Raw genomic sequence first — 24,132 nt, 5'->3', positions numbered from 1 at the left:
CAATTAGAGGTCTCTGCAAAAATAAACTCAGTTTCATCTTCTCCTTCTAATTTTCATGTCTCCTCTTCCCACCAGCCTCCAGGAAAATGTTGTCTCAAGACCCTGTGGCAATTCCCATGACAGCCCACCACCCCATCCTTGCTTTTCCTCATCTGTACCACTGGACTTGGTGTAGACTTTCAGAAGGTCAGAGAGGAAGCTCTTCTTCACCACGGCAGTGCTGCTCAAGTTCTCCTTGTCCAGTATCCTCAGAAAATCTTCAAGTTCTGTGAGCAGCTGCTCGAGAGCTGCAACAGAAGCAGAGACAACTGTTGGCAAAGCAGCTGGGTGATGTGTCAAAAGAGGACATACATTAATTCCATGCTTTCCAAGATCACTTGCTTTTTCTGCCCAGGAATAGTTCATATGTAATTTTCCAGCTTGAACCCTGCCTCTAGCTTTGGAAAGAAAGTGGGTCCCAAAGCCAAAAATCTCCAACTTCCCTTAGTCTGTTCACACTTCAGTGAAATCCCATGTAAATACCTATTCTTCTTCCATTAGGACTTGTTCAAGCAAAGAAAACCTGGAGAGTTTTTGAGCATTAGAGCTGAGATTACATGAAAGCAGCTTGCAAGGTCTTGATACCTGTACCTTCGGTCCTGACAAACATCTTTCAAACCTCATTTGGCTTGGGACCTACCAAAAGTTCTGCTTTTTGCTTCTGCTTTCTAAGCCTCCTCCTTATTTGGGAGAGATGGGGCCTTGGCAGCCTGGTCTAGTGGGAAGTGTCCTTGCCCATGGTAAGGAAGTTGGAACTAAATGATCTTTAAGGTCCCTTCCAGCACAAATCACTCTGATTTATTCTACCATTATTTCTCTGTCTGTATCAATTTTAAAATGTTTGTGTGTATTCCAAAAAGAAAAAAAAAAAAATCCCCAACCCTCCACATAAATAAATCCCAATTCAGCAACTTCTCAAGCCACCTTGCTTGGGCAGCAACCACAGAAACCATTGTATCCCGTGAAACTGAAGACTCAAGACTCAGCAGCATCTCTCAGAGCCTCAGGAAGCCCTGCTGTACTCCAGACATCCCTGCACACCCAAAACAAGCAGCTCGGACACGCCACTCCCCAGCACCAGCGGCTGAGCCAGGCTAATGGGTTTGTTTTCCTGCCGAGGAGGTGCTGCACAGCCCTGCCACCAACAAATCACTGCTCTGACAGGGCTCACGCTGAAGCAACAGACGCTTAATTGCTTGCTTTTGTTCACACCAAAGTTTATCGTGGGCTAATTAGCAGCAGGGGCGGGAGGAGGAAATAACAGAGGATTATGCGGAGAGAGGCAGCGCCGCGCAAGGCTGACTGTGCGGGAATAATGTGCCAAAGCCAGCCGGGATTGTCCCTCCCCTTCGGAGGCTCCCCTGGTGCTAAGGATCTGCAGAAGAGACGGGCAGGGAAGCTTGGGTTTGCCACCACCACCCTGCAAGCCAGGCAGTGACTCCTCAGCACTCCGGGGAACTCGGGTAACTTGAGTGGGGAAACATTCATTCCCCTTTACTTACAGCATTTCCATACCGAGTGATCCCACAGAACCCTTGTGAGTTGCAGTGCACACCCACGAACTAGGAAAGTGTTAATATTTTGTTTTCATAATACAAAGCATCTGAGCATTTCTAGTTAAAGAGCTACCACATTTAAGGTCACAGAGAACACTTGTTTAAGGGCAGGAGAAAGCCATCCCCTTTTTACTCCCCCATCTTCAGCCACCAGGCAACCCTTCCTTGGGTGAATACTTGTTAGAAGATTGATAAACAAATTGTACCGTAAAGGTTTCTGTTGCTAGACATTAATTGAAAAAACTTGTTACTGCTTTCAAACTGAATTAATCTTCACCAGTCTGACTCTAAAATAGTCTAACGACTCCAGATCAATCAATAACAGCTCCAGAGGAACCAACCAACTTGTAGTTATTCACAATTCATTCTATACCCTCTATGCCAAATTAATTATCTTCTGGTCTGATTTAGGATCAGTAGGGAAGGGAAAGCACCTGCATCATGCTGTGTTAACTTGAATGTCTTTGCTAGCTGCTGTTTTGCCGAGAGAAAACAATAATTACTTCAAGAAATAGCAGCTTTTTTCCATCAGCTATGAGGAAACAGGTAGCATTTGCTGATAATAATACTGGAGGCCAATAAGCAATGAATGGTGTCAAACCTACTCCCAGCTGGTTTCTCTGAAGCTCCAGCAACCCTGTTTCTTCCAAGTTTAAGGAAACCCCACCAGGATAAATCACAGCCTTGCTATACTCGTCTGCTCCAGTGGCCCACTTCAGAAAATTCAAATTGAGGTCAGTTCCTGCTGGTCAGGCCAGCTGGACAGGACATTTATGTGTCAGGGATGGTATCAGAAGAAACAGCACCAGAAACACCTAACTTTAATCTGAAGCTTCAGGAGTGGGTCAGCTCCCAACAGCTGCCCACGTGGATGTCACAACAGTGGGTTTGCAGGGAAGGGGGTATAATTCCCATTCCCTCCTTGCAGGGAAGGGGGTATAATTCCCATTCCCTCCTCCACCCCCAGACTGCAGAAAATGACTTTATTCTTCTCCCAGGCATCCACAGCTAGCACACACACAGGGCTGAGCGCTTATGAATAGCACAGCCCATACAGTAGGTTACATTTTCCAGCCCACCAAAGCTGAACTCAGCTTCCAGTGACTCAAAGCAGCTCATTTAGGATGTGATCCTGGGGCCATGGAGGTCAGTGGAAAGACTCTGTCAGACTTCAATGGATTCAGACTTTGGGAACTCAAGAGAGATTAGTTTTGCTCTTCTTCTGCCGGAAGCAGTATATAAGCCATCTGCTCCTATGCAACTATCTCTCTGATCTCAGCTGGTCATTCCCAATCCAAACCTGATACCTGCAAAAATAGACTCCACTGGCCATTCATTCTCTCCTATCAGAGGGAGACCAAGCTAATACTTGTCAGAGACTGATGAATGTGAGAAGTAAAACAGATTATTATGATGAAGGTCTATAAGATCCTCTGTGCAAGCCTTTATCACAGCAGGTCCCAGCAGGTCAATAGGTCTAAAAACAATTGAGAACCCTTGCACATTAAGCCATCTCAGGATTTTGAGTGCTGGAAGCCACTGCTTGATCTCAGCTAAAGACCTATCACGCTGTGATGGTGATGTATGGAACATGCTTGTGGTAAAACCAGGTTGCTGGTTATCCAAATCAGCCTGAAACAAATGGTTCTCTCTCCAAGCTGCATTGTTTTGCTCTCCTTATCTTAGCAGTTTAGAAATGAGAGCACATAAAGAGATGATTCCTGTAGCTAGGCTTGCCCGGCAGGGCAATAGTTACAGATGCAAGGAACGTATTTGCAAAATCATATGGCTGTGAGGAGCAGGATGAGAGATCAGAAGTAGACAGAAGCCCAAGTCACAAAGCAGAGAAATTCCCAGATGCTTTTTTGAAACCTTTTTCCATTACTACAACACTTTTCTCAACTCTCATAGCACTTCTTTGTGACTCAAGTAATACTTCTGGTCCCACCTCAAATAAAGAACTTCATAGATCTCCTTCAGAGAAAACAGGCAATTACCTCTGAGGTTAAGACTGACAGAAAAATGAAGAGGCTTGGCCAAGGTCACCATGAATACCTGCACTGAATCCACTCCTCTCAAGCACCAGGATATGACCCACTCCAGTTCCTTACAAAGCACGGCCACAGATCTGGGGTACCATGAGAAATCACAGCACAGCTCATGCCATGTTCTTCTCCATGGCAACAGGCATCAGTAACTGGATAAAACCCATAGGAATTTCACAACACGCAATGGAAAGAGGTGTAGGAGCATCACAGTCAATGGGCAACTTAACTGATTTGCATCTGCTGTGAGTGGATAATCATCACTGAAAGTTTGGTAGAAAGTGTAGAAATATTACATTTTACTGATGTAATAAGGACTTTCAGGGTCGGAGTTACAGTCAGAATTGCCAGCTCCTTCTTCTTGCATGCACTTAACTGGATGATATGTCCTCCCTTCTGTCACGCCAAGACAATGCAACCCTTTTTACAGAAACTCCTGGGCTGCCTCTGACCACTACAGGCTCTCTCAGTTTGAAGGCTGCAACTTGTGTTGCAGCAATAAGCAAAGAGATGCTTTAAACACGACTGATCTGTTCCAACGGCGATTCAGTGGCAGCAGGACAGCACTGAAAAGGCTTCTTTTGGCAGGAGTCTGTGCCTTTCTTTGCAGACTGAAAGTCTCTTGCATTGCAGCAGTGTCTATGCTAGTTCATGTGAAGCTAGAGCCAAAAATGAAACAGCTTGCAAAGCCCTCATTGAGGAAGCACATTCCTTGCAAAAGAGCTGCCAATTTTGCCTGACACCAAGGTCACTGAAAGGTAAATGACCATTAAACTAGATTATAAAAGCCATTCCTACCAATAACCACTGATCTCTGTCATTGTGCTACAATAACAACCTAGTTCTACATCTAATTACTTCATGTCTTGGCCTTATGAGAAATGGAAAGACAGGCTCTGAATGAACTTTCATTCAAGTTTCAGTAACCACTGGGCAGGATTGTATTAGACAATTTAATCTAAATTCAATTACTTATTTCATCAAGGTAGAGGGGCCCCAGCCACCGGACAAAGAACTGTAATGAGATACATACTAAAAGACAAACACTTTCCTCTGCTGAGATGAGAGGTGAAAGATAAAGAGTATCATTTGCTAACAGGAAACCAAGGCACTGGGAGATTAAGTGATTTGTCCAGCAATATGGGCATATTCTTCAGCAGATCAGGAATATAAACTAGCTTTCCTAGGTACCAGCCTGCAGATTTTGTTTCCAACACCCCATCCATGGATCCCTAAGTGGTGTGAGACATTTCACCCTCCTGCCTAAAGCAGAGTCTGGGTTTGGTACCTTTGGCTTCACCCTTCCTTCCTAGGAGCTGGGCTAAGGTGCTGACAAACAACTCCATTCAGGCACCTGGTAAGTCCCTGCAGGCTGTCGCATGCCAAGCTTTTTGCTTCAAAATGTGGCTAGCACAGGTTTTTCCCATGAGAAGTTTTCTTGTGTTTTGTAAATAAAGATAAAGTTTGGATGTTGTTGGAACAGTGTCTCAGAACTTGGGCAGTGTAGGCCTGGCCAATCAGGCCTGGGGGAAGGCTTCTGACTGACTAATCTGGGTGACTTTTGAGAACTCTATATATGTGATGAAATCAAAACAATAAAGGTCATTCCTTCTTGCCACTGAGAACTGATGCATTCATTACTCTGCTAGCTGCTCAACAGCGACACAAAATCCTTGGAAACTCTAGAGATAGTAGAGCTGATAACAGCATTGCAAAGGAGCCAGTTCAGAGGAGCAGAGGGGTTCCTGAGGGGTATCTTGAGGTACCTGCTCATGCCCAGCCTCCCCAGACTGTCTCCACCATGCAGTACGTCCCAGGGCAGCCTTTCAGCCCCCATTTCCCGCTGCCCAGCCCTGGCTGGCAGCACTGGGATTCCCCAGGGGCTGCTTTGGCAGAAAGCAGTTCCTTTCTAGCCCTGCTTTCTTTTTTTCCTTGGCTGCATAAAATGAATAGGGCAGCTGACGAGCGTGCAGAGGGGACAGGCAGGCACAGAGGCAGCATTCAGGCTGCTGAATAGCAAGGGCTGTCAGAAGAGCAGGAGGACCCAGCCCAGGCCTCCTTGGCTAACTTGGAGTCTTACAGTAACAGTTGGGCTTTGCAAGAGGCAAAAGTCACCCACGGTTACAGCTAGAGAAGGCCATTCTCCCCAGCTGTGAGGAAAGGCAGATGTGTGGATGGTGACAGCTGTAGCAGCTGGATGACCCCTACACCGGGCCACCTTCCAAAACAGCAAAGCAGATCCTTCCTCAGACAAACCAGCCCTCCTCGCCCTGCCAGCTGCAGGGTCGTGCAGAGGAGCAGTGAAGAAAAGACAACAGCAGTGCTTTGCCCCCTCTGCAGTGGATGCAGCTCCTCTGCCCTGCTCTGGATGTCGCTGGCTTTGGCAAAGCAATGCAGGGAAGGACAGGTGGTAAATGGCTCATCCAAATACATTGAGAAGAAGCATCCAAATACACTGTTCCTCTGAAAAGCATCCCCATCACACTGAAATCCCACCAGCATTCACCCAGGGCAAGGAGCAGAATTAACCAGGTGAGTGCAGATAGAAGTTTACCACCTCGGTTTTGACCATCAGAAACAATGCTTTACTTCCCACACTTGTGCCTATAATGACTGGCCAGCCTTTCATCTTCTGGCTTTTCATTAGGAGAAAATAAAAAGCCCATCCCTCTGTTGTCCAGTTGAAACTCCTCCATTTTTTTTTTATCCACAGAAAAATAATTATGAATGTATAAATATTTGTAGAAAAAAGAAATCTCCCCACAGCAAAATGAGAAGTGCTGTGTTTATCGAAGGAAAACCCACAAAAACCCTCTCTAAGCTTCTGGCAAACAATGAACTTTCTCACTGGAGAATCACTGCTAGATTAAAGAAAACAAAAGGCGAAATTCACAATCCTGAGACAAGCTAAAATCCCTCAAAATAAAACTTGAAAAAACTGTAAAACTGAAGAGCTCCTATCAGAGTTTTTCTAGTAAGCCAGACATGTGTCAGAGAGTTATGACCACTGTCACAAAGCTGTCTGATTTTTAGACACAATGAGTGCTCACAGGGAAGAAAGAAGGAAAAAAAAAACCCACCCAGACTGGTTCTATTGATGCACCTAAAATCCAGCACCACTTGGATTCACACTCACGTTGGGAGTTTGGTCTTTGTTGCAAAGTATGATTCATGGAAGGCCAGAGTCAAACAATGTGTTTGGCTGGCTGTGGGCTGTGAACTGAGCAGATGAACCCAAGCAGCTCTGCGTGGGCTGCTCTGGAAGTTTGAACAAGACTCGTATTGAGAAGTGGCAGCTCCAACCCAGGAACTCTGAACTTTAACAGAACGGCAGCAGAAAATGCACACAAAGCTTTTTTCAGTTAGCTGAGCAAACAACAGACTCCTCTTCCCTCCACTGGAAGGTGGGAAACAGCATCCAAGAAAAATCAAGAAAAAAAAAAAAGGGAAGAGAGATGAGAAGCAAAACATGAAAATTACCATGTCACAAGGAGATTTTACTGAGCACTCTTGTATTTTAGTGCCGTATTGCTCTAGTATATCATAGAAAGGTCCAGGTTGGAAGGGACCTTAAAGATAATTTGGTGTGCAATGGAGGGTGTATGCATGACACTTCACAGGCAACACAGTGATGCCTTTCTTTTCAAAGGGCCTCAGCCTTTCCATGACAGAGCAACTGGTGAGTCACTGGAGGTCCCCCACAGCCAAACAAATTTATTGGATGGCATCCGAGAGATGCTGGCACCTCTTCCCTTTGGAGCATGCCATATTAGCAGACTGCCCATCAAACTCACAAGATCCCCAAAGCTTCACCAGGCTACAAACTGCAGGTCTGTGCTCAGGTGCCTAATTTGCTCTTAGCATCAGCAAATAGGAACATATCACAGAGGGCCGTGGAAAACCGCACTGGGACCTGGGGTGGATGAGACTGCCCCCTGAGATGTGCCACATCCTCAGCATGCAGGGAACCAGGTCACATCCAAGTGGTGTCACACAGTAACTCCTGCTGGAGCAGAACCCAGCTAGGAAAACAGCCAGGAAGCAACATCAGTGCAGTAGTCAAGAGGGTAAGTAATGATCAATCCAAATCAAGATGTCAACTAAAAAAAAAGTTGGAGTAAGTCAGGCAGGGCAGGATGTTAGAAATGAAACTGTTTTTAAGGTAAATGTCCCCAAGAGCAGGGCCTGGTGGGCTCCTTTCCCAGCGGGGAGGAAAACAATCCCAACAATTTGTGCAAAGCAGAAATTGTGTTTGCTGCCAAGCCCCAAAGCTAAATCCTACAGTGGCGTGACAGAGACACCATTTTCTCTGAAGCTGCCACTATTGATTCCCTTCTGCCCCCCGTTTTTTCTAGTGCTTTTTCCCCTTACTCCTTCAGTTTCCAGCCAAGATTGGTGGTTGGTTGATTGGTTTGGGCTTTTCTACCTTGTGAAGTGTTGCTCTCCTCTCCATTCCTCTATGAGTCTGACTTCACTGGGGGGGCTGCTGACCATCTGACCTGCAACTTGAAGCACATCTGCTGTTTGCTGTCTAATGTAATGCACAGCTGTACCCAGGAATGGGTTACTAAGAGGTGGCTGATCAAATAGAACAGCTGCCTTCAAAAAAAGAAACATGCAAAAAGCTCAGCTAAATGCCACAAACACACACAGCTCTGTGGCTGGAACCTCATGCAAGAAGGCATCCCACAGCTGCCTGCTTGGCACAACCTTGTTCTCCTCTACCTTCATGCAGACTTTGCTCCATGAATGGGGCCATGTGCTCCCTGGACCTCAGCTCAGGTCTTTGCCAAGGCTCCTGGTTGTAGTCAAAACACTGTGGCAGACCTTGCATCACCCCTGCTCATCACTGCATGGCTGCACCCAGAGGAAAGCACATTTCCATCCCTTTCCACATCACAGAACAGCAGCAGAACAGAGACACACAACAGTCCTAACGTCTGCTGAGCCCACAGCCACAGGACCCACTCTTTCCCATGGAAAAAGGAAGCCTGGGATGCCTTGCTCCCAAAACACTGAGTGAGAAAATGCAAGGTCCTAGTGAGATGAACTATCAAAATGATGGTGAATGACAGCCCTGGAACAACACCCCACAGTTTGCACCAGTTCAATACAAATACAGGAGGCTAACTGCCAAAAATATTTTGAGATGGATTTCTCTCTCGCAGGCAAGACACAAATTTAAGGAAGCTGCCAGATACACACAGGGTTGTGTTGGTTTTTTTTTGAGAGGACAAGCACACACATACATAGGCACACACCCTCCTAAGGCCTCATATCAAAGCATTTTCCCACCATTCTCTGTTGATTTAATGGCATCATTTCTCCAATGAACAATAGGAACACAGCAGAAAGGGAAAGCAATAATGTCTGAGAAAGCAAAAGCAGGAGCTCTGGGGTCAGAGAGAAAGACAGACACACAACGCTGGAGTCCACAGTCTTTCCTTGCTGTTTCCTCTGCAGCCAGGGCTTTTCAAGCCACAGACTCTTTTTTTTCTCTGGAAACCCAGTGTCTAATCATCAGCAGAGAAACCTGCTAAAATCCCCAATACCAATGTTCCCCCCAGAAAAAAATCAAAAATCTAACCCCCTCCCCAAATTCCCTCATCTACAGATATCACAAAGGACCAAATTCCACACTCCTTACTAACAAGATTCAAAGCAAATCAGCATTTACTACACTTCAGTTTAGGGTTAAGACATGTAGAAAGATCAGCTTTAGGAATACTGCAAAGAAGTCAAATTGCAAATCCTCTCCTGCCATGAGTCACCACTGCTCAGTGAGTACCTCCCACCAGGGCTCCAACATCTGCCACCAAAGGAGGCCACAGCTCCCACCCACCACTCTCCCACACGAAAGGGGAAGGCACAACTGCCAGGTGACCTGAGGACATTCCTCACTCTTATATTTATGAGATGCCACCTTTATTCCTCTCCCACACCTCCAAAATGACATTTCACTGAAGTCAGGTGGCAGAGCAGCCTCCCAGGGGCTGGCAGCTCCCCTGTTTGCTGTGGATTATCAAGGCAGCTGGGCACCACACGAGCTGTTTCAAGACACATGTGCCCTGTGAGGAAACCCCAGTCTTGTCCTAATGGTGCAGTGATGCCCAGAGAAAGAGAGGCTCTGCCCTGCTTCACACCCCAAACATCACTTGCATCACTCAACAGGTTTTCAAATGGTGTTCAAGATTTTTGGTGCCATTTGTCATCTGCATTATTAATTCATCTTGCCAAGAAACTCCCAAATGTATTTTCTTAGAGGAGCTTTTTTGTCCAATACTCATAAAAAACAAGTATTTGTGGCCTTGGGAAAAACAAGTGTCACTCATGGGGAGGATGCTGAGACGAGAACCTCTCCCAGGCCACCCAGTTTATGCAATGGCTGCACACACATTAATCTTCCAGCACAGATCCATCCACCATGTGACAGAAACATGTCCTACTAAAACACAGGTGACAGTACTTGGAGACTGCTGGAGCTGCACACCACAAGTGGCAGGAGACACATGAGCTCCCATTTGTCTCCATCCAGGCCCCACATGGTGTGATGTGACTCATGGAGAATGGATCAGAGAAGCCATGGGCATTTACCTACTGAGATACACAACTTCTGCAGTGACTGAATGGACAGCTCCTGGTGTGACTCATGGTGACAGACCTGTCCCACTGCCCATGGATGCTTTACTGCATGGGAGAATCTCTTACAAGGTAAGGTAGACGAAAGCACCCAAAATGCTGCCAACCCTGAGAAATAAACTTTAATTTACCACTAGGCTCACAGCAGAAGGCCCCACCTGCACCCTGAGGAAGTCAGGCTCACAGAGATGCCCTGGAAGAAAGAGGAGGCTCAGGACAAGACAACCCCATGGCACCTCTGCCACCCATCCCAGCAGGGCCTGATAGGAGCCCAGGAGGGCTGAGGCAGTGGAAAACCAGGACAAAGACTGGCATTTCTTTTTTTTTCCATGTGAATTGGATAACGTCTCCCTTTCTATCTTGCTAGTCATGGGAAATGAAAGACAGCTCTTAAACCAGCAAAACAACCATTTACCGGATAAAAAAGATTTTCTTACTCTGTCTGTCTTGCATTTTGTTTACATGAATGAGAGCCAGTTATCCAGACTGGGAACAATACTCTGAATTAAACCTCTGAAACCCATTGCATAAATATGCCAAAGGTATCGCTAATCCTATCACAAATTTAAAAGTTAGAGCATTGTTTTCATTTACCACTACAGCAGAAAAATTTGTGTCAAGAAACTGCTGATGAATGAGTTCAAGCCTTTCCAGCAAATTCAGCTTCCTTGGAGCTTTTCTAAACACACTTTTGACTCTTTCATCTCCCCCTTAACACATTTTGGAAGCACCCTTATAACTTGGCTATAACCCACCCAGCCTGGCATTTCTCTTTTCTCAGGATTACATGCTAATAAACACTTATGTCACCCTGGGTACCCGAGGATCATCTGTGGAGCAGTGGTTTGGGATCAGCAGCTCGTGCCTAGCTCCCTGCGGTTGGGGCAGGCCACACCACCCTCCCTCCAAACCACATTGCTGTGTTTTCCATCCAGAAGATGAACGTAATTAGTTCAGCATTGGCTCTAATGAATTAATAAACTTTTAATGAAAGTAATAACTTGAAGCAACTCTCTGTTTACTCAGTGCTAAGTGCAGCGTGGCTCGTCCACCACTGCCTCCAGCACTGGAAGCCACTCAGTCAGGACACGAGAAGCATCCTGCATGCAGGAACTGCCCTCGAGATAGTTTTCTAGTACTCACAGGTATAAAGAGATGCAGATCCTCACCTGGGCCAGCTGGTAAGGCACAGCCAGCCCAGCAACCTTCCTGCTTGGCAAACTGTTGCCCATTCAACTTTAGGGCCCAAAGAAAAAGAGAAGGCAGAGACGTTGCTTTGCCTACCTGTTCATGGAGCAGCACATCTTGGACATGGCTTAGGAGAGACCACAGGCTGCCACTGTAAACCTCTACTCAATCTTTTGACTTTCTTTCCACCAATTCTGAGCTCAAGCCCCAGCCCCAAAGGCAAAGCCACAGAGCATTTCAATCTTCTCAGGTTAAGAGAAACACAAGGATTGCTTCTGTTGCGGTTTGTTGCAATTTCATTTGCTTTATTGCTATTTGCACAGCCTTTCCAAGAAGTAGACAGGCAGGTGAAGGAAAGACAAATGACTAGAAAAACACTCCCCATTTCTAGGATTAGGCATATTTTGTTGCAGAAGACAGCGAAAACAATAAAAAGTGTGGGTGTTTATGAGATAAAGTAACCATAATATTAATTTCACTCACTTGTTTCAGGAAAAAAGAAAAAAAAAAATAGAGGGGCCCAGTCCTTCATCATTTACCTTTGGTTACAAAGAAAACCAGACAATCTTTTGTTTGTCCCAAAAAAGGTTTCTTTAAGGCAGTCACCCCAGGACAGGGATTTCTCTCACACTGACACCAGTAGGAGTTTGCTACCTCCCCACACCCACCTGTGTGAAAAACTACTCAAGGGGAAAAAGTGCCTGGCCTGGCAGCCAGGTGGAAAGGGCAGGGAGCAGTGATTAGCTCCATCTCAGCCTTCAGCAGGGACATCTGTTACAGCCACCTGGGCAAGCTGCTAAGCAGGTCACACTGCAAAAATGCAGACCAAAACCACAGGAACAAGAGCTGCCAAGCTCTCAAGAGCTGTTCAGGCCACCAAACTCCTTTGTCACAGCATTCAAGAAATGCACACTCTAGATTTCCTCTCCATTTTGAGTAACATCTGTCTGAAATTTCCAGATGGGTCATGCCAACTTATGCTTCCACAAATTCCCCCTCCTCAGGGGCAAGGAAAGTGCAGGAAACCGTTTCAGAAATGAAGACAAACTGGACCTGCAGTAACCTCTCAGCAACAAAATAATACATTGCACTTTCCCTACCAGTGGTTATCCATCCTTATCCAGAGCTCTTTGGAGGAAGTGCTCCAGCACATTTCACCCACATCACCGATGCTCAGACTGGTTTCACCGAGATGTTTTCTTCCCTTAACACACCTCACTGCATCCAGACCTCTGGCTCCCACCTTGGCCGTCACACTTTTCAGATTTTCTGCCCTATTTGAGGTGTCTGCAGGAACTTGCTCTCCTGGCTGACACAAGGCACACTACCTTTCTTGCATGAGTCAGCAGGCAGCAACAGGAAAGCCGTTCTTTGCACTTGAAAAAGAATTAAGTGATTTTGAAGCAGGGGAATGTTTTGGACTAGTTAACTGACCGACAGCATGAGCGCTTCAGAAGAGACTGCATTATGAGCAGCAAACTTCAAAAGGAGGAGTGACAAGGCCAGAGTGTTTGTAGTGCCTGAGGAAGTAATTAGAATTTAAAAGGGACACAGATTGGACAAGTACACTAGGCTAAGAAAGATGAACTGCTGCCAAAAAAGTTTCTTTAGCTTTCCCAACTCTCTCTAGCCTGTATTAGAAATGCAGTTTCATGAATATCTCTGTCTCAAAACATTTTTACAGAAAAACCCTTGCAGTTGTTGAAAACACAAGAAAGATGCCACCATCAAAAGCTAGATGCCTCCTGCTCCCATTTCTCTTTTCAGCTTATTAATAGCTGTCTTGCTTTCATCATTCCCAAAGAGGAGAGGGTTTTTTTGCAAACCTCTCAGAGATAAGACGTTTCTCAGACCAGAGGTTTTGTATACAGCACAGTTTATCTTCCTTCATCAGAGGATTGGATTTATTTTTTTTTTTAAGCAAATGCTTCAAAGGCTTCCAGGGTGGGTGAGCACTGCTGTTTGCTCTGCCCATGAGTGACCTGCCAGGTCAAGAGCACTGCTGCAAGTGGAGAGGTGTGATGTTGGTCAGAGATGAAAATGCACGCAAAACTCAGTGGTTTCCAGTCACCAAGGATGATTGCTAAATTTCTGCTGCTTTGAGATCTCTGCTGTGGAGGCTTTGAACTGGTGATTCAAACAAATGTGAGGCTGCAACAGCAAAACCACAGCAGAAATGTCTGTTCTGGCTTTCCCCAGCAAGCTCAAGTGGCTCACAACAAACTCAACATTTATCCCCTTCCACCAGGAGGTCTCAACACTTCTGAGACAGCAAAGGCCAAAGCTAGAGGTCTGCAGTAAAATCCAAGGGCAGAAGAAGGGCAGCTTTGGAGTGAAGCCAAAGTTGGTGTTCCACCAGGGCCATTTGTTCCCACTATCTGTTCTCTACCTGAAGACATTAATGCCAATTTCCTTGAACTTCTCCCCTACAGTAGAGACCCAACAGTTCATATTCAGACAGTGACAGACACAACTAAAATGAGTCAACAGCTCCCAAAGACAAACAGGGCTCTGTTGTCTCACCAGGTGCAGGTGAGATGTGGTGAGTCAGGTTGGAGGAATGAGCTCCAGCAGCAGCACCTGGCACAGCCTGTCCCTCCCCACTACCCCACTCTCAGCTCCGTGGGTCATTGCAGTTAAGGCTCTCGAATTGCTTATCTGTCAAGTGGGCAAGAAAAAAAGATTGCTGGGAGTTTGGCAAGCTTAAATGGGCTTCCAGTAACACTGAGGAAGCTCACAGGATGTCATAACACAAAGTATTTACTGAAAATCGTCTGGGCATTCAAATGTTCTTTATGTATTTAGTACCATCTGCCTCAGGCTTGTAGATGCAACCATAATCTCAAAGGGATGAAAGTTTTCACCCTATGATGTCACTTATGCCCACAGGTCTAATGGGGACTTTCTTTCCCAAGCTGTTGACTCAGTTTTGAGGGAAAAAGAACAACCTTTGTACAAATGCAGCTGCTCCTCACAAGGTTTACAAAGGGTGCCACATTTTGGGGAGACTGGCAAAGTTTCTTGTTATGGAAATGAAGATACCACTTTAAAATTTGCTCCACGAGGTATCAGTGGTACCATGAGCCTGACCCATACAGAGACAGCCAGTGGGTGTTTGACCCATGAATGAAAGGCAATTGGACATGCAGCTGTCTGTGTTCACCCCTGTAGCCAGTGCCAGGATTTGGGCTCCTTAGAGGTGTCAGCTCAATGGGCTGAGCTGGTCTACCTGGACTCGTGGATTTGCACTGGAAGTTGGAAGGTTGTGTTTAGAATGGCTTACATGTGAAAGAAACACTCCTCTGAGAACACTGAAATTGGAGGACACACAAGTATTGGTGTATTCCTGTGCAGTCACCACAGATATCTACTGGAACTGTACCTTCATCTTATAGATCTATGCAGCCCTACTGAAGCCTACCAAAATGTTTTCATTTAAGCCAAAGAAGGATACTCTTTTATAAGGAAACTCCAGGATTATGCAGGCACAAGTGGACAATGCAGAAATTTCCCAGTTCACATTAGATGCAGATGTCCAGCTCTGAGGATTCCAAAACACCAGAGAAAAACCAAGATGAAAGTGAAACAAATGCAAGCTGTGCTTTATTGAGACATGAAACCACAAAACACTCCATGTTCAATGGGAAGCCCAAACTTTGGGATTCTGTTTGTTTTGAACAATAAACCCCACTAGTAGAGCCCTCCTCAAGGGTGGGAGGGACTGAAGGACCAAAACCAAGCTCACACTGTGCAGCACCACAGGCAACTGCTCTGCACACTTAACACCAGTTCCTCTGAAGCTGCTCTCCCATCTTCTCCCGTTTAAGTCATTCCCTACACATACATGTGTACATGCTGCTACTATTCCTTGGGGTAGGAGCCCCTGCAAAACACAGGCAGTGACCTCTGAGGCTCAGGCCTGGGTACCTGGGTTTCCTGGGCACTACCATCACCACAAAGGCTGGTTTTGATCAGAAATACCAGCCAGGACCCAATGAACTTTCATGAAAAGTACTTCTATGCAGCTTCACTAAGAAAAAAATTAAAAAAAAAAACAAACCATCACTGTCCTGATAGGTCAGGATGCAGAAAAAACTTCTACTTTTTGTGTGAGAGAATACCAGGATGAGACTTCTTTATGCCAGTAGAGTTCCCCTGGGCCAGATTCATTAGGGCAACTCCAGCGACTTCATCCCAGTGGGGTACTACAAAGCCCTTTCAGGTCCTGTTAACTGCAGTACCAGACTAAAGTTTATGGCCCTTTTGCATTAGCCCAAAAAACCCAAAGCAGCTGGGAATTACCAGGGATAGCCACAAGACTGAAAACCAATGTTGAAAAACAAACAACACCCAAACCAAGAATCACAAGGCAACCTTGAACTTCTGTTTGGAAATATTTAGGCAGGATGTCTTGCTGAGCTGACACATCTGGTTTCCAGAAGGACTTCAGATGGGAGCTGTGCTGGTCTAAAACTTTTCAGGATGCCATGAGAAGTGGGAAAAGAAGAGTCTGGGACAGTCATTCAGCAAGAGGAAGACATGGAGTTAGAGAGCCCCAAGGGGACAATTCCTATGGCTATCCGTGCTCAGCAGGGACTTGGACATAACTTGAAGTGTCATTTGCTCCTTGCATATACCAAGTAGAGTAAGTGAGTGATGCAAACGTTATTTTCAGTTCATCTATTTCCCCTAATCCACCACTAACAAGCCCATCTTTTTGCAACTCAGAAGGGCAGACCTGTACAAAGTACTGGCGTGACTGACTTATTGATGGCCCTGCTTCAACTAAGGATGTCAAGCACATGCTTACCTCCACCCCTTCACAGCACATCCCTGCACTCACAAGTCACTCTGAAGCAAGTCAGCAGTGGGCTCTGAGCCCATGCTCAGGCTGGGGGAGGGATGTCTCAGCAGCAGAGCAGGCAGGAGCATGCCTGTGCTTAGTCAGTTTAAAACCTCCCAAAGCATCCAGCCCAGCTACAGAGAGGAGAGGAGCTCCTGAGATGTACACAGTGCTCATTCCTAACATATTTCACCTTCCAGTACAGGCAGGATGCAGGACCCAAAGTTTCAATAGGACAAAAATATATTTTCTTTCCCTTGCTAAACAAGGTGTGGCTTAGGAGTACCAACCAGATGAAAAAAAGGGCTGGTATTTGCACCAACACAGCCCTCCCTGCACACTTCCCATTCAAACAGGCATCCCTTTGCAAAAAGGGGAGAGGTTGGTCTCTTGCTTTGTATTTTGTCTCTTGCTTACCCAATAAAAAGATCATAAATCACAGCTGGTTTCCAGGTCCTCATTATTGTCCAAGCAGCATTAACAAAGGCAAGAAGGCAAACTCAGCACGTACCCAGGGGACTTGGAAACACCCAGCCATTCCCAAAATAGGAGCAGCTTGGTGACTCCCAGCTGGAGCATGGCTGCCCCCCCTCCCGGCCCTCTGCTCTCCCAGGCAGCGCTGCAAGCAGTGGGTCAGGAGGTGCATTCCTCAGACAAAAATACTATGAGAAAAAATGGCCTAGAGGCAGCACCAGTCCCCTGCAAAGCCACTGGAGCTGCACTGGCCCCGTTCATCTCCAGGATGGTATTGGATCTGAGGGACCCCTGGGAACATGCCTGTTTCTCACAACATCCCTGCAGAGTGCCTGGCACTGCCTGCAGCCCTTGTGGGATGATGCTGCAGTGCCAAAAAACTGTGCTGAGACCCTGGCTGCATCAGGAAGAAGGGAGATGTGCAGCAGCACTCATTTAAAAAAAGCAAACAACCAAACACACAAAAAACGGCCTAAAATCAGCACAAACCCCAACAGCAATCAGCTCATTGCCATAGGAACAGGTTTAGTGTTATGGCAGCCTGACAACTGGGTCCTGTAGGCTGGTGTCCTTCTGGTAACCTTGGAAAAATCATCAGCTTTTAATTACAAATCTGGGGGAACATCGGATATTAGTGTTTGTACTGCCACGTTACATCTTGGCTCTGGTTAAGGCTTCCCTTGGCTCCCAAGGTGCTGGAAGACAAACATGTATTTTCTTTTCATTTCAAGATAGCTGAAAGCCACAGCCTGAGCAATGATGAGAACTGTATGCGATTAGGAATAAATGAATAAAACATTCTTAAACAAACAAACAGAAATCCCCTGGCTTCAAATCCCCAAGCAGGACCCTGGGGAGCAGAGAAATGCAGCAGTGAGTGGTGGAAACCGTTGGGCCAGCAAGCCTGAAACAATTCCTGCTACTCCCCAGCAGAGTGGACTCATGGGCAGCATCAGCCCACCTGTGAAACAGCCAGCAGGACACAGAGTCTGAATTTTGGGGTCTTGGCACAGAAGGTTCTGGGTGTCAGCACAGCACGATGTACAGGTTGATTTTTCCCACCCACAAGGCATGATGCAAGCTGCCTGCTTTGAGCTCAGGCAGATTTGGGTTACATGCAGATAGCCAGTGCTTTTCACCAGCGAGGTTATCAGCAGGGATCCTCTGGCCTGAGCACCACAACCCACAGTCGCACCCGTAGCACGTGGAGAAGACCTTTCCTTTATTCACTTCCCATTTCCTGCCCATTTGTTTCAGCAGCAAACTCCCTGTTCTCATAGCGTGGGTGGATTATATGGAGAAGGAAGGACCAATCTCTCCCCACTGTACTTCTCTTCCACTGTCTCTATTTCCCCATCACACAATATCAGGATCATGAACTGTTTCACCCTGCTCCTTCCAGGAAGGAGAGGCTTTGCAAACACAGTCCATCTGCTGAAAACCAGCTTTTCCAGGTAAAGTACAGACAGAATTAACAGCACCCGCAAGCAAGGCTGGACATGCAGTTTGCACCAAAAAAAAAAAAAAAAAAAAAAAAAAAAAAAAAAAAAAAAAAAAAATCAATCCTACAGTGCAGGGGGAACTGCCTCCCCTGGGTAAATGGCATCCCCAGGCAACTTTCCTCATTAAGAGGAGATCAGCTGCCAGAGCAGGTGGAGGAAGGCGAAACCCAGCACAATAAACCAAACCTCTCTGTTCTGATTTTGTTATTCCAGGAGGAAAGGGGATGGAAGGGAAAGTGAGGAGGCTACAAAACAACCACCTAACTCTGAGCACAGAACCAGACCGGGCTCAGCCCCTCTGTGCCACAGCACAGGCTACTCCATTCTAAATTGCCCCAGGAGCAGCCCTGGTGCTCCCTCTTGCTTACCCTTACGCAAGTGAGATCAAAGTTACCTTGCTGCAGGTTGTGGCCAAGGCAAGAAGCAGCCAAAATGGCCAGAACTGCACAGGTATCCCCCACCAGCACCTTGGGTGCTGTGGGGTGAGTGCAACCAGCCAGCTCAACTTAGCTGTGAGCATCCCAAATCCTCAAAGCTCTTCCCCTCTAAAAGCCCTTTTCCATGCTTCTGTTTCTGCCCTGAGCTCATGTGTGAGGATTTGTAAGGAAAAAGAAGGCAAATTAGCCCAACAGTTTGATGCCTCATTTCCTTGAATCAGCACCTATTGGTCACCTCACAGCCAAAACCTGGTGATCTGGGTCAATAACGAGCCTGAGGACAGGAACGGGGTGTGGGGGGAACCCACCATTGCTGGCCAAGATCTTCTCAGTGCCTGTCTCTCCTCCTGGCCTCCACAGCACTCCAGCCTTTCTGTTTGATAAATACACACTCAGTGCCAAATGACTCAGCCCAGCTTCCCCTCAGGATTTACAGCCGGGATCCGGGCAGTGGTGCAGGGGAAGGTGCAGGGAGTGGTTTTACACCATGTGAAAACAATGTCATTTGTTTTGCTGGGCACACTCACCCTCCAGCAGGAACGCTCCAGCTGGAAAAGTGAAGCTGAGCAGGGACCATCCTCCCCGAGTGGCTGTGCAAGGCTCCTTGCAAGGTGCATCCTGCACGAAGCTACAGCAGACACATGGGATCCTGACTGGCCAGGCCCTTCAGCAGCTTTCCACCAACACAGCTGTGGCTGTCAAAGACACTGACTCAATACACTGTAATTTAAAACAAAACTAATCTCTTCAGTTAAAAAAAAAGAGTTGGTTATCCTGAAGGTTTATTCCTTTTCCCTCTCCTGAAAATAATCAGAGATTACCAGGCTACTGGCTAAGAACCAGTGTGCTGGAGGGATGGAAACCTTGAGAGTGGTCACACTCAAGGAGTAACAGATGTGCCTTTCCACTAGCAATCCTTCCTGCCCAACTGAACTCCAATGAGGGTAGGAGACCTAATGCGCCAAATCCTCCGGTGAGGAGCATCCCGGGGACACTTCCAGCCCTATAAAAGCAGAGGGCAGCCAGGGAGGATCAACTGGCAAACACTGTACTTGGCTGGGCTGGAGGGCAACTTGGCCAGCAGATCTACCCACATCAACCACAGCTGGCCAGGGGTGGGAGCTCACCTTTTGTTCACAGCACAGGAATGGAAAACAGCAGCTTGGGAGGGCCTGGGAAGTGACTGACCTGCCAAGAGAGACTTCATGCTGAACTAAGCAACCAAATAAAGAGAGTGATTTTCCCCCAGCCAAGCAGAACTGCTAACGAAACCACCTTTCTGCATGACACATTTAGCAGTGCTTCGAGGAAATCAGGGAGGCAGTAAATCCATTAGCACAGAAAAGCCTCATCTTCCAGCCCTGACAGCACACTGTCAACACTCAAGATTTTCATCTGTAGAATAGCTTTAGAACCACAAATTCGCAGATACCTGGAGTGTGTCAAAAGTAGATCCAGGGGAATGGGATGGGTGTTCAACTGTGCAGCTGTGCCATATGTTATGGGAACACAGGCCCTGCTCCAAGGAGCTAAAACTCCCTTGACTGACACAGATTGTGCCACTGGGGAGAAGCACTGTAGGATAGCTTGTGTGCTCTTTTGTTTAAAAATTTCTGCTCTGTCACTGAGGGTGTATCAAACACCAGCATGTGTTAGGACTGGACTGATGTGTGCTCCCCACTGATGATGCTTGTTGCCATGAGGGCACACCACTGGCTCATGGTCAGCTTGGTGTCCACAAAGAGGCTTTTTGCAAAGGTGCTTTCCAGCTGGTTGGCCCAGCATGTTATCCTTGGGGTTATCCCTCCCCAAGGGCAGGACTTTGCCCTTCTTTCTTGAACTTCAGGAGATCCCTGTTGGCTCATTCCTTCAGGCTAGTGAGGCCCCTCCTAACAGCAGCACAACCATTTGGTGCATCAGCCACTCCTCCCAGTTTGGTGTTATCTACAAAACTGCCCCTTCAACCAGGTCATTAATGAAGATGGACAAGTGACTGGCCTCCCGCTGGATTTTGTCTCTCCAGTCACAATCCATTGAGCATGGCAGTTCAACCAGTTTTTGCCTCATTTCACCATCTACTTCTTGGGCTTGTACTTCATCAGTTTGCCTAGGAGGATGTTTATGTGAGAGTGTTGAAATAAAGTCAATAAACACCCACTGCTCTCTCTTCATTTACCAAGCTTGTTGTTGGAGTTTTACACACATCAAGACTGGGACATGATAAGGTATAATAAATAAAGCCAACATTTTCCCAAGCTGTCTACTCATCAAAACCCAAACTAAAGTAGTAAGGTATGTTGGGGTTATTTAGAGCGAGCAACATTGTGTATCTGTGGGTTGTTTGTATTTCTGTTTCAGGATGAAAATACAGAGATAAGAATACACATATATCATCAGACAGACAGAATCTGGTTCCCTCACCTGTATTTCTAGATGCTACCTTAAAGCAAACAACAGATGCAGTAGATAGATACGTGCAGGCTCATTTTAATCAGAATTCACCTGCATTCAGTTTACAGCAGAAACACTGGCACTGTGTCAAGTTACATCACACCATTTTGGCAGCATCTGAATGCCTCCCACTAATGCATCAGACTTTCTCTCTTGGCCTTCCTTTTCATGGGGTTAGAAGAACATCTTGTTCAGAAGATTTGTATAGTGTATACAAAAATCATACAAACAGGTTGATGCTTCTTTGTTAAAGTCTTGGGCTCTTGGCCTCTTGCCTGAGCTTCATCCCGAGAGAACAATTCACTGCACATTAAAGAAGCCTTGATCTGAATTGCACCGATGGACTGGGTTGCCACAAGCAGACTGACCTATTCCAGCCAGAGGAAGGAAATCAGCTTGGGGAACCCTTGCTGTGCTGACAGCACCCACAGTCTTCATACCACTGTAAAAGCCACACACGAGCGGCTCCTGGCGACAAGTGACAGCAGTTTTGGACTTTCTGTCCTTATGTACATGCACAACTCTCACAAAATGGCTAAACACAGCTTACATGGCCTTCAACCATTCTCCCTAGGCAAGGTCCCTGTCTGCCCACCCTGAAGGCAAGAGTTCAGGTAGAGCACAAACCACAGTCTTTTTCTTCTTCAGCCCCAAAATTTAGCCAAGTTCTTTACTTATCTACTAGCCCACCCATGGACAGCCCGACCCCTTGGACCATAACACCCCAACCTGGGCACACATATGAGCTGGACAAGACTATCCCCATGGCTGAGTACCCCCACTGCATCCTAAGCCAGGAAATAGCCAGTTTTCCACCCAGAGACAGGCTGTAAGACTGGGGAAAATATATTCCTTTTCAATTTACAGCTAACAAAATCCTCACTTTAAAGCAGTCAAAATACTTCATATAAACTTTTCCCCATTATGTGGGTGGGAAGAGAGCTGAAAAAAAGCAATTTAGAATAGTTTACTCAGGGAAACACAGAAAGTGCATTTGCTAGCACAAAGTCATTTTGGCAGAAATTTTTCTGTTTGTCTTTCCTGGTTTAACCCACCCAGCATGCTAGATCTAGGGCCTAGTTTCCTTGAAGTCAGTGGGAGACTTTCATCAATACAGTGAGAATTTAGTCCTCAGACTGAAATAACACAGATTATGTATACAGTCAGTCAAAAAAAAAGCAATTTAAGAAGCAGCTTTTCAGGTTGAAAATTGTAGTTCAAACACAGACATTAACAACATGAGGGCTTGGATAGCTCCAGCCAACAGGCAGAGCATAAGAGGTCCTGTGGAAATAGGGACAGTAAATTCCCCAAAATGAGTTTATTTGTTGGCAAAGACAGCACAATTCCCTTCTGATTTATTTCTACATTGAAAAAGATATTCAACAGCTTCCCAGCATTAAGACATTTTCACCCCTAAGTCCTAAAAGGGCTTAAAGCTACTTATGCCCCGTTACTGTACATTTCCACAACAGTGTGGAGCCTTGGCAGGCTTCTCAACCAGCTGGTGACACTCAAATCCAGCAGAATGTGAGGAATAAAATATTTTTCCTCCCAAATTTCTGAGCAGCTGTTTCTCAGGAAAGACACTGGCCAGCTTTCAGTGAATCTGCAAAGCTGCTGGGCAGGAAGTAGACACAATCACTTTGACATTGCTCACAAAGCCAGGGGTGTCTTCACCTCTCTAACATAACTTTAAGAGGGATTATTCCCTATCACAGGGAATATTTCTTGAGTTAAGATAAACAGGCTTTCTAGAAGTGCAAAAGAAATGTTTAAGGAACTCTGCTCTCTTCACATAGTAGCCCCTTCTGTATCTCTTGAATGAGTTCACTTTGGGAAACATCAAAGTTATTTCCCAGAGCCATAAACCTTCCAAACAAGGAACCCATAGCACTACTGAGATCCACGTGCTCCTCTATCCTCTTCCCTGCCTTTGGTTACAGAGCTTCAGCCCTTCCATGCACTTACAGTGGTGTCCACCATGAGCTGATGGTGAGCCACATTTAGGTGAAGATATACACAGCAACAAAAGGATTTGGTTTTTGTTTAGTTTTGTGGGTGTTTTTTCCCCATGAGGCTCGCCAGATGAATCAGCTCACAGGGTGGTCTGACTGTCAGAGCCAGCACAGAGCTACCAGCAGAAGTGCCTGGCTAGGGAAGTGCAGGTACCGCAGATCCCCTTTCGGGTTCCTGAGAAATGTTTAGTAACTCAGGTCCTGCACTGTAATGAGACACTTAGAAACCTCACTCACTTCAACCTGCCCTTCAGGCTCTCACTGGACTGGAAACTGTCAAGGTCAGACTTTCCCACCACTTTTTACCTCATTGCTCTCCCCACTTCTGGCACCTCTTAATTCGAAGCCACCCACACACTCAGTTCATGTGACAGCTCCATCCACTGACATTTAACAGCTGACATTTTTGCCTAATTTGTTGATTCAGAGGCATGTTTTTATACACAGAAACAGTTCAGAATATCAAACCTATTTCATGTGGGGAAAAGTCTCTCACGAAGCCCATTGCTTCCCACCAGAAGAACCCTTCTAGTTAATATGTGCCTAATGTTCATCACTAAAACACCTTCAGTAAGTCCCAGTGTAGTATCCTGATCAGTGCCACAGTGTCCAAGGCACCCAGAGCATGCACTGTAGTGCAAAACGTTCAGACAGATGGAAAAAAGTGGGTAAGTTTCACCCTGAACAACCAGTATGAGTACATGGGCATCCTAGGCTCTTACTGCTTCCCACCTTCTACAGATCTTCTACCTTCAGACCCCAAATGAGTTTCAGGTTAGTGGAAACCTTATTTACTTCTGATGGGTTTGGATCAGGCCACTCCTAGGTTAAAAACCCCACCAGCTAATGGACATGCAACATACATGGAGCTTCCACTCCTATTAGCAGGTCTGAGACAACACAATTTTCCACCCATGCATTAAGCCAGTCCAATACTGAC

General features: G+C 46.2%; 1 protein-coding gene across 4 annotated transcripts in view; it reads right to left on the bottom strand.

The window, feature by feature from the left end:
- The window catches only part of AFAP1L2 (actin filament associated protein 1 like 2), a 63,905-nt gene that overhangs the window by 25,251 nt on the left and 14,522 nt on the right, over window positions 1-24,132 (bottom strand). For all 4 annotated transcript variants that reach the window (XM_085064801.1, XM_085064802.1, XM_085064804.1 and 1 more), the window contains exon 2: window positions 159-287. In XM_085064801.1, the coding sequence (XP_084920927.1) occupies window positions 159-287 (129 nt within the window). The remainder of the gene's footprint in view (window positions 1-158; window positions 288-24,132) is intronic.

The sequence above is a fragment of the Lichenostomus cassidix genome, chromosome 6, assembly GCF_008360975.1.
Source record: "Lichenostomus cassidix isolate B80296 chromosome 6, HeHo_3.0, whole genome shotgun sequence".
NCBI classification, from domain to species: Eukaryota; Metazoa; Chordata; class Aves; order Passeriformes; family Meliphagidae; genus Lichenostomus; species Lichenostomus cassidix.
Note: the sequence above shows the minus strand (reverse complement) of the source record. Positions and strands in the feature narration are given on the sequence as shown.